At 44.2% G+C, this 10,908-nt stretch overlaps 1 protein-coding gene across 2 annotated transcripts; it reads right to left on the reverse strand.

Moving 5' to 3' along the window:
- Positions 1-7,824: 7,824 nt before the first annotated feature.
- On the reverse strand, positions 7,825-9,299 carry LOC308146166 (neuralized-like protein 2). Of its 2 annotated transcripts, none has more exons than XM_080517857.1 (2): positions 8,379-9,299; positions 7,825-8,155 (listed from the first exon to the last, which is right to left on the reverse strand). In XM_080517857.1, exons 1-2 carry the CDS (start codon positions 9,136-9,138, stop codon positions 8,040-8,042), a joined length of 876 nt encoding a protein of 291 aa, XP_080373983.1. In that variant the 5' UTR covers positions 9,139-9,299; the 3' UTR covers positions 7,825-8,039. The 2 variants fall into 2 exon arrangements, with proteins under 2 accessions (XP_080373983.1, XP_080373984.1); XM_080517858.1 differs by having other exon boundaries at positions 7,982-8,155; positions 8,392-9,299.
- Between the last annotated feature and the right edge of the window lie 1,609 nt (positions 9,300-10,908).

The following is a 10,908-nucleotide window of genomic DNA, read 5'->3' on the forward strand; positions in this document are numbered from 1 at the left end:
CCAGTGGGCGTCCGAGAGCCGCTGTGAGGTTCCTGCCCCTTCAGTTTGAAAGCTTCAAGTCCACTTGTTCACCAGTCAGCTCGGGAGGACTGTCAGTATCACCATGACCTGAGAGGAAGAAAAGACGTGAAGGTTCATTCAATCCAAGTGAAATCCTTCATTTCGATGGCTGCCAATGGACAATGATGGCTTCCTATTAAAGAAAAAAGAAAAACTATCTGTAAAACACAAAGATATAAAGACCTTCAGTGAGTGAAACAGCCAGAAAATACTGAAGATTCACTCTTGTTCTTTTGTCAATGGATGGTTTCAAAAAGTGAGGAAAGGCCGCCACACCTGGTAAAACTTCCCAGGCCTCTTTGATGGCAGATCTGGAAGGAGAACCCAAAGAGGAACTCAAGCAGAACATTGTAGAAATAACTTTTTTCTTATATCACCTCATCAACAACATTATAGGGAGGTTTGTCTGGGATAGAGGCTCAAACAAAGGGCCTTACTTGGAAGCATCCAAAAGAATGAGAAGGGGGTAAATTATATTTAACAGATAATTGTTCAAAAGAAGCAAATGAGTTTTCAATATCGAGGTGTTTAAACTTTTTCAGCCCTGCTGTTGTCATACATGGAATGTGGCCTCCAGCATTGAAGGAGAGAAAAAGGTGTTTGATGTTACTGGACTGCAGAGACTCACACTTTGGAGGTCAAAATGTTTTCTAAATGTGAAGTAAATCTTAACAGAATGATGGATGACAGGATTATTAAATGTTATGTTTGGAGGGAGTGGAACTGACGCACCAATCAGGGCTGGTCGGGACAAGGAGCTCCAGGAAAGCTTCTCCATCTCCACCCACTGTGGTTCATTATTTCCACTATAGCAATGTGCCCAAAAGGACAAACCACAAAGATCAGCAGTCCAGTCGCAACACTGAGAATGTGGAAGTGCTACCACCAGAGAACCACCACGGAACCACAGTGGAACCACCATAGAACCACCGTGGAACCACCATAGAACCACCACGGAACCACTGTGGAACCACCACAGAACCACTGCAGAACCACCGTGGAACCACCATAGAACCACCACAGAACCACTGTGGAACCACCACGGAACCACCACAGAACCACCACAGAACCACCACAGAACCCCCACGGAACCACCACAAAACCACCGTGGAACCACTGCAGAACCACCACAGAACCACCGTGGAACCACTGCAGAACCACCACAGAACCACCATAGAACCACCATGGAACCACTGTGGAACCACCACAGAACGCTGACGTTCAACCTGCGCACATCCACCACCACAAAGTACAGGAAGGAGGACAGGTTTTTAAACTGGGAGAACATTGATTTTTAATTATTTCTGTACTATTTTTCTTGTTCATTTGAATATATATGTGGTTGTAAATATGTATAATAAAAGTCTATCCTGTTGGGTCATAATTGATTTATGTACTTATTCTTTGCTTTGCTATGTTTCTTTGTTTTGATGTGCTTTTACTTTATTCTTTTTTTGTTGAAAATTATTTCATTTGTTCCCACATGTCCAAAATAAGCTTTTTCAACTCAATACACAGCAATGGAATAAACCTGAATACAATGTAGTTTTCCTGTTGGACCACTGGTGGGCGCTGTTTGTATGTAATACAATATAAATCCATCCAAAGGGTCTTTGTGGGTCAGAAAGTCAGCAGGAAACATCCCAAATTGTTTTTAACAGCTCACAGGTGGAAAGTTATTTTAGCTGCTGGTCAAATCCTATCATCATGTGGAAATGTTTATCCAGTCAAGAACGTATTTATTTTTGTTTGTTCCCACTTGTGTTCTGATGTTATTGTGTCATTTGGGTTTTTTCTGTCGCTCCGCTTGTGTTTTCTGTTCAATTGTGTGTAAAGCTGTCTAGTTATGTTTCCGGAAACGTCCCCACCATTTGTCTCAGTAGTTTTCCATCCAATCAGCGTCTGCCATCGAAGGTCCAGACTTACAAAGATCCTGTGTGAACGATACAAATCAGAAAACACACTGCAATTTTAAAAACAAATACAATCAGAAAAATGTGTTCAGATTGAATAAATGGTGTTGGAAGTTGTAAATGAAGTTCAGTGATTTGGTAGAAACAGCCCACGTTCCATTTTCATGGAGGGGCTGTTTGTCCGTTGAACGCGAGCCTCAGAGTGGCTTCCTCAGAAGTCCACACAATATCAAATGTGTCATTCTCTTCTCTTTCCTGTTGGATCAAGATAGGAGGGACTATGAAGATGTACCCTCTGATTATCAACTCTGTCACTTCTACTCTAATTCACCATTTGAAAGGAGAAATTTGGCTGAAAAAGCTGCAGGTCAGGTTCAACTTTCACCATCACACTTATTTTTCTATTCACACAAACAGAAATAAGTTCAGAATTGATCAAACCTATTCAGGTTTGTTAATGTTTGTAAATGTTTAGATAAGATCCTATTTATTAATGTCTGAAAATCTAAGAGCTTAAAAAAGCAGTTTTTCTTTCAAACCATCCTAAAAAGAAAGAGGAATTGATGTGTTATTTGAAAATACAGCTGATAAACCTTTCGTTTTCACTAAACTCAGACTAACTATCCTTTCCAGCAAACCAGCAACAAAACATTTGTTTTCTAAAAGGGACTAATGAAGCTTCTGCTTGTATTTGTTAACAAGCATGTTAATAAAAGAGTCACAATAATAAGTTTACAATGATTAGTGTACAAACAGTGGCATCATCCACACCCATTGACGTGTCAGAGAGAGAGAGAGAGAGAGAGAGAGAGAGAGAGAGAGAGAGAGAGAGAGAGAGAGAGAGAGAACTATTGTGATTATCATACACTGCAGCCATTTCCTGCCAATCACGTTCTCCCACAGTATGTTGGGAATGGATAACGACACGCTTGATCAGGTGTTCTAGAACTTGAATAATGTCAAGCGAGCTGTTTCACTGCCACATCTGAGACTTTGAGATCGCCTCTCACTCCTTCCCTCATCCCTCCATTCTCCCCTCAGAGCTACAAAAAAAAGATACCTCCAACAAAAACCACCAAAACATGGCCAGAGGGAGCTCTGTCTGTCCGTTACAATATGGAAAAGTCGTTGAAGTTTCAGACAGACGCTCAGCGTGTTGTACCAAACTTTTCTTTCCCTCTCAGGAATGTACGTTTGCTCCAAGTGTCACCACCCGCTGTTCTCCAGTCGCTCCAAGTTCGCACACTCGTCTCCGTGGCCGGCGTTCACCGACACCGTCAGGGAGGACAGCGTGACCAAGATGATGGAGACGCTCACCGCCTTCAAGGTCTGAGACACACACTGATCCTGTGACCAGCGTGAGGCAGGAACTCTGAAGTCTTGTGCGCTCGCAGGTCCTGTGTGGAAAGTGCGGGAACGGACTGGGCCACCAGTTCGTGAACGACGGGCCCGAGGAGGGAACGTCACGCTTCTGAATCTTCAGCCACTCGCTCAAGTTCGTCCCCAATAAAGGTGGGATGGTCTCGTCTGAGAAGGAGCCGGCGGAAACCCACAGTCACTTCACTGTGATAACATTTAGATTAAAAAGAAACAAGCTCCAATCTAATCCAATGTGAGAAACCTGAGACCACGGTTGGAAGTCAAAGTAAAAATCCAGAACCAGACTAAGAGCAGTTGGGAGGAAATGACTCGAGTAAGAAAACCAGGAAGAATTGAGAAATAAATGAACAGCAGACAGTAAAATACTCGACATGAAAAGTGTTGAAGAGCATTAATATTCTCTGCAGAAGTGGAAACCTAAAGCAGCTTCACTCTGAAAATGTCCAGCGTGAACAACAGACAACATCTGCACATTCTTGTGTGTATAGTTGTGTTGGAAAGGCTGGTTTATGTACCTTGGAGGGGCTGCGAGTCAAGGGGGAGTTTGTGTGACCATTAAAGAAAAAAAATAGAAAAAACAGAGATGCAACCAGGAGTGTTTTTGTCGGAGCTAAATGGGATGTCATCATGAATGTTGTGAATGTGTTTGTATATAAATATAAATATATATATATATATATATATATATATATATATATATATATATATATATATATATATATATATATATATATATATTGAACCATTGAACTGAAGCCCCGGTGAACCTTTCAAGGTGTGTGCCAGTAACGAAAACATCAAAAGACATGGCGACGGCGACGGCGAGCCTCCCAAATGGCCTTAACGGCTAACAGTAGCAGCTCTGTCGTCTTCGTCTCCCGGCCACAGCTGGATCACCTGCTTTTGCAGGATGTCGTCAGAGACCTGGGGTCCGTTTCACGAAGCAGGTTTAAGAAGCCATGGGCTTAACCCCGAGCTCTGAGTTGAGTTACACTGAGACAAAAAACACTGAGTTTTCGGTTTCACGACGCCGGATTTTGATCAGTTTGATGAACTCGGAGTAGTTTCACCTGGAGTCAAGCGCGTGCACCACGACTCTAAAAAGACCGCATCAATGGAGCCCCGATTCAACGAGTCACCATGACAACTGAGACGAGGAGGGCGGAGTTTTTGACGCCAGTGGAGCAGGAAGTATTGATCCCATCATATGGCGAATATGATCATATAAAAAAAAATTAAAAAAATGCAACAGCGCAGCGGCTGCTAAAGAGAGGGAGGCGGCGTGGAAGAAGATTGCTGCTCAAGTGAATGTGTAAGTTCAAACGTCTTTGTCATCGCAATATATTGCAAGGGAATACTGCTTGATGGTAGCTTATTAATTTATTTCTTTTGGGTGCAATTCCGCGGGGGAGAAGCCTCTTGGCAGCAGCTGAAAGTGAAATATAAAAACATTGTCCAATCGGGTAAGACCGCTGCTAATTTAATTGTTAATCAATACATTTCTTAACGTAATTTCGATCATGTGTGACATTGTACAGTAAATATCAAGTGGCCATTTGACTGTGCAGGTGTTTTATTCCAACATAATGCTGTTTTCAAACACATAAATGTCTTCTCACCCATATCATGTGCTGTCAAATAATTAAGGCTAAACTAAGACAGACTTTACTCAGCCAACAGAAAGAAGGCAGATGCCCGTAAAACGGGTGGTGGCCCAGCACCTCCACCTTTAACAGAGGCAGAGGAGCCCTAAGCCAGAATGTTGGGAGGCCAGTGGCTGAGGGAATCCCTGGAGGAGCTCCTCTTCAGACCTCACCCCTCAAGATACCACTTCCTTCATAATATGTAATATGCCGAGGCCTATATATCTCTTTAAGCCTATTTCTGTTCATCTTTATTTCCCCATCATGTCTTTTTTTTGTCACCCAACAGATTGTGATGGTGCTCTCTGCCTGCTGGACCCCCTCATGCCATAACAGACCTTGTAAGTAGGCAACACTCCAAAGATCTTGCAAAATGGTAGTTTAAATATACTGAAACATATTCATGTAGGATGAAGAGTACGAGGAAACCCTGTCTGCTGCCTTTACAGAGGAGGATCCACAAAGGCCTGTAGAGGTATGATAGTTCTCATCCCGTTTACATTTCTGAAACATTGTGGTGGAATAAAGAGTGATATTTTGTCTACACTGAAGTATTGACACATTATTTTTAACAGGGCCTGGCTGGGCAGCAGCAGGAGGGTCCCTCAACATCCACTGCAAGGACTGACAGTGAGACAGATGTTCAGTAAACACCAGAGGTTCATTCTGTGGTCCAACTGTAATAATTGAATGTCCTCCTTATGTCTTCCCAGTTATCTGTAAAACAGATCTATAGACTCCACCTGCTCCAGAAGATGGAAAAACCTGCTAAGGAAATGCAGATGTGTAAATGGAACTACTGGAGCACAAGTTAAGGTGTACTATGGTGAATTATGCTAACTACTAACTACATTAACTAAACTAGCTCTTGTAATTGTAGGAAATAAAAAAGACCAAATGAATTGTGCATCATGTCTTTATTTGGTGGTGGTGGTGGTGATCAGACCCCGAAGTGATGATGGCAAATAGTGTCTCTGTAGGCACTGCAGAACTGTTTCGCCAAAACTCCCCCACTGAATGAGGAAATGAAATCCCGTGTCCGTCTGAAAGGGGGCGGAGCCAGAGCAAAACTCCAGGTTCACTGACAAAAACCTGCTCCAGACCAGGTTAGTTCTAGAGCGTCTGTTGCCCCGGTAACTGACCGAGAGTTGACGTTACCCCTCTCTGTGAAACAGGCTGGAGTTACCCCTCTTCCTCTGGTTGAAGTTACGTCCCATTGTGAAACGGAAAACCCAGCATTTCCCTCAACTCGGGGTTAATTGACCTGGCGTTGTCAGTAAACTGCTTCGTGAAACGGACCTCTGGCGTCGTCGATAAATCTGCTTTGTGAAACGGACCTCTGCTCTCTCATGCGTGTTCAGCACCATCTGAAGAGTCGCCTCCAGAAGCTTCTTTTCGTCTTTTTCTTGCCATGGAGTTTCTCCTCTAAGACCTGGTTGGCCTTCGTTAGCCTGATCTTCTCATCCAGCAGCGTCTTGTTCATATCCAGCATTTTATTGCACTGAGTGCGGAAGGTCTCCTTCACAAGCTGCATGGACTCGTTCTTATGCTGCAGAGACTCCTTCTTACGCTGCAGGGTCTCCTTCTCCCGCTGCAAGGACTCCTTCTCGTGCTGCAGGGCCTCCTTCTCCTGCTGCAGGTTCTCATTCTCCTGCTGCAGGGTCTCCATCCCATGTTGCATGGACTCCTTCTCCTGCTGCAGCCTGTCTCTCTCCTCCACCACCTGCTGCAGCCTCTCCTCCAGAGTTTGAAACTTCTCCGTCCTCATGGTCTCAGCTTTCCTGAGGTCCAGACCTTTTATTTCAAGGAGCATTGCAGGGAGGTTCTCCATTTCATGTTTAAAACCTTCTCTGCCTCTTTCAGTCATTTTCCAAACCTGTTTTAAAACAACCAACAAACGTGGGGGCTACTGTGCTAGCTGGTGCTTTGTCCGTGTAGGTCAGCAATTGAAATGATTGTGCTGCTCCGACGTGCCTTATATATTTGCAGATCAAAGGCACAAAGTTCAGTTGCTGACGTCATGTGATGCTTTGATGCTTACATCTTGCAGGCATCCTCTGACGTCATCATGCTCCCATCTTGGGATCAAAGCCATTAAATCAAAGGGGCTGTGATGAGGACCGGGCTCTGAGGACTTCAAATTAAAAGCCCCACTAATTTTTTCAAAATAAAAGTATTTTTCTGTTAAAATCTTCAAAATGTATATTTAATCAGTATTTAAATGGAACAGAGGCCATGATGGGGCCGACCCCGACAGGCCAGAGGCCAGAGTGCATGGTCCCGATCAAGGCTGCTTGCAGCTTCAATTTTAAGTTACTTATACAGTTTTGGTGCAATGGTTTTGTCTCAGTTTAAGCTCATGCTCTCTGTTCACATGTATACATGCTACGAATCTTAATACCTCCTGTGTAATAATCTGCTGCAAGAACGTGGAATAAAACAATAAAACATGAGCATCATCCTCTGCTCCTTGATGCCTCGATACGTCTGACTGAGATATTACTGTATTAACAGAAAACTTAAATCAACTTCTTATTTGAAATATATTTATATATATAGTATATATCCTTGACACTTTTGACAACTAATGTGTCCTCCTGTCTCATGACAATAAAAGCTTATAGATCCCCTGCCAGATGCATCTTTTCCTTGTTCCGCTCTTTTGCTGCTACACAATATAATAATAGCTGTTCCTTTTTTAAACTTGACGTTCATTATGTACTATCTTTATAAAAGGGTATCAATGTGATAAGATCAGCAGATCATCGTCACTTCTGTGTGTAGAAATCTTCAGTGAGGCGGCCAATGCAATGTCCAGTGCTGCAATCTCAAGTATTTATTAATCAGATTAACAAACAAAGAAACCAGCATGAATGGAAACCTAATAAACAGGCGGATAGCGCACCAGTGCCGTTGGTTTATTTCAGTTTTTTTGTGACATTTTGAGACCACGGCATCATCACAGTGTGACTCCCGTCATACCGGATAATGCCAGTTTCTCAGAGAGTGAAAGCAGAAAAGGTCCATCACAGGTTGGCTTTTTTCATTCATACTTGCAGTAGTGCTTGAGCGCCTCGGGCAGCGCCAGCCAATCAATGGCCATCCTGTGGACTATGTGCTTCTGAATGGCCTTCCTGCACAACGTCTGCAGGGATGCAACTGAACAGACAGAGGAGGAACGACAATGATGAGAAAGACTGCAGGAGATTAACTCTTCTCTTAACTCTTCAACTAAACCCTTGATTGAAAGCTGCACCAGAACTGTAGAAAATATTCCATTAAGACACAGGATGATTGTAAAGAGATAGAAAATGATCGCAAATCTGAAAGAGACTAAATGAATCTGAAGCCCACAAGAATGATACAAAACTCCAAAACTCACATCCATACTCCACCTGGACGATTCGGACGCACTTGGTGGCGGCGAAGACGTCCACCACAGCATACAGAGGCTGGATGGTGGGGATCCCCTTGGCCGAGGCGCCCATGTCCTCACCGTTGATGACGATGTGCATGTCGCCCAGTTCAGGGCCTTTGGGCACAAATAGCACTCCGATCCTGCTCCGCCTGGCCATGGGCGGCAGAGCGTTCGTTTTGTACAAGTCGTCCAGAATGTGACTGAACCGCCCGGGCCGACTGCGCCCCACCAGCTTGTCTCTGGGGATTCGAAAATTCTCAATGTACAGGTGAGTGTCGGTGAAGAAAGTCTTTGGCTTCATGTTGCTTCCTCCCTCGCCTCCTCCATCTTCCGCCTCTCCTCGCCCAAGCCTCCGTCCTCCAGCTGCTCCGTCCTCGGCTCCTGGATCCTCCTCGCTTTCGATGATCTTATTATGGTTTCGAGTGATGGCAAATACCCAGCTGTCCCCCGAGTCGGTCAGGTCTGGGATGGAGTATTCAGGCACCGCCTCCAGGCTCCGGGGGTCTCGGGAGGTCAGGCCGACCCGGAGGTGTCCACACCAGCCCAGCTCTTTATCTTCGATCTCTATGAGGAATATCTCTCCGGGCTTCAGGGGGTCTTTGCTGAAGCAAACCCCATTAGCAAAGCTCTCCACGCGGGTGGCCTGAGTCCCCGAGTGGTCCAGTCTGACGTTGACGCCGTGGATTGGGTGAAATTCCAGGAACTGGTCATTGAATGGCTCCATTTCCAGAGTTGGTTGCAGCGATTCCAGTAGTCCTTCTAGTTGACGGAATGGAAATTACAACCTCCGTGGACCTGGAGACAACAAGACGTCTCTAGTTTGCGTGGCTGTAGAAACCCTTTCCAGTCGAACAGACAGTGTGCACGCATGTGTGCGTATGTGTGTGTGTGTACGGACTGCTGACAACCTGCATGTGCTCACATTGAGACACAACAACTTGAAAAAAGAAGCGGCGGAGCCTCTGAGCGTCAGCGCCACTTCTGGTCCTGATCTATTTTTGAACTGCTGCACGTGTCAACAGATGGCAATTTGCTTGTGTGTGTGTGTGTGTGTGTGTGTGTATTGGTGAGAGCGCCCACCAGGCCGTGAACCAGACCCATGGTGACTCATGATTCCCCTTTTAGGACGGCGATCAAACCCCCTCATAAGCTAAATCACTAAGTTTTAGGATTTAAAGTCAGAGTAAAGTTTGGGTTTGTGTTTCGAGCGTGTCTTAAGGGCAATGAACTCTGTGTCTCTGGAAGGCATGGAAACATGACCTGAGTGTGTGTGTGTGTGTGTGTGTGTGTGTGTGTGTGTGTGTGTGTGTGTGTGTGTGTGTGTGTGTGTGTGTGTGTGTGTGTGTGTGTGTGTGTGTGTGTGTGTGTGTGTGTGTGTGTGTCGGGGCTTGGAGGGGCCAGTGCGCACATGCTTGCAGTCATTCACTCTCACACAGACATGGTGGTGGTGGGGTGGCAGGTGAGGGTGGTGGTGGTGGTGGTGGTGGTGGTGTGTGTTTGTGGGGGGGATTATTGAAGGAAGCCCCCAGGGCCAAAGCGCTCAGATAATTTCACAAACCGTGTACTGCAGTAATGGCTGCGTAATTATCATAAATACCATATGCTGTGGAGACGTGTTAAACTGCAGGCCCTTCACGCTAAATATAGTCGGTGCAAATACAGCGGGAATGTCATCGCAATGCAAAGAGACAATTGAAGTAAAATAGCAAGAGGGAGAAGACTGTGGAGATTGAATATGATAATGGAATTAAACATTATAATAGGAAGAGGAATGATCTTTAATAAAAGGAAGATTTTAGTTCCATGACCACAATCTCAACGTCACTGATGTCTTAGCTCAGGTCTTAGTGTTGTTGTTGTTGTTGTTATTGTGTTGCTACTCTTAAGAAATGTATTGAAAAATCAATGTTATTTGCAATTTTAATTATTTATTTGCTCAATGGTTGGGCCTGATTGGAGGCTCTACTGGAGCCTTATGTTTGACGTCTCTGGTCTAAAGGTAGTTTTATAAAGTCCAATCAGCAGTGTGTATGTCACAGGCTTTTTCCAATGCAGATAATGCTTTTCATTAGTTCTATAAAAGGTGCAGCAGTGAGAGATTTACTGGAGGATGTAACTGTTTATGCAAAATGCAGGTGTTGCTGAGTAATTCAATATAAAGTTAAACTGTTGCCTCAAAACATGTCAGTTAGCAGTACTTACACTAATTTAAGATAGTTGGACATTATGGTTTTTGATTTGAAATTAGGGAGAAAGTTGATTCCACTGATTTTATGAGCACGTCCATAAAAAACTCTGGACCTACGCTGAATTTCAGAACCGTTACAACAATGTTTGCCTCTGTCGTGTCTCGACTGCCGGTTTATATCCTCCTGGGACTTGGTAGTTTAAGCGTCTGTGAACTCGTCATTGTTAATGTTTATAATTGATTCTTCAATACAAAACCAAGAAACAGCACCCTCTCGTGGCCCAACATTAAAACTACATAATTTTC

Source organism: Blennius ocellaris (genome assembly GCF_963422515.1).
Source record: "Blennius ocellaris genome assembly, chromosome: 21".
Lineage (NCBI taxonomy): Eukaryota > Metazoa > Chordata > Actinopteri > Blenniiformes > Blenniidae > Blennius > Blennius ocellaris.

Coding starts and splice junctions, on each gene's coding strand:
- LOC308146166 (XM_080517857.1), bottom strand. CDS start 9,138: ATGGAGCCATTCAATGACCAGTTCCTGGAATTTCACCCAATCCACGGC. Junction 8,156..8,378: donor CGTCCAGGTGGAGTATGGAT/GTGAGTTTTGGA, acceptor CTGTCTGTTCAG/TTGCATCCCTGCAGACGTTG.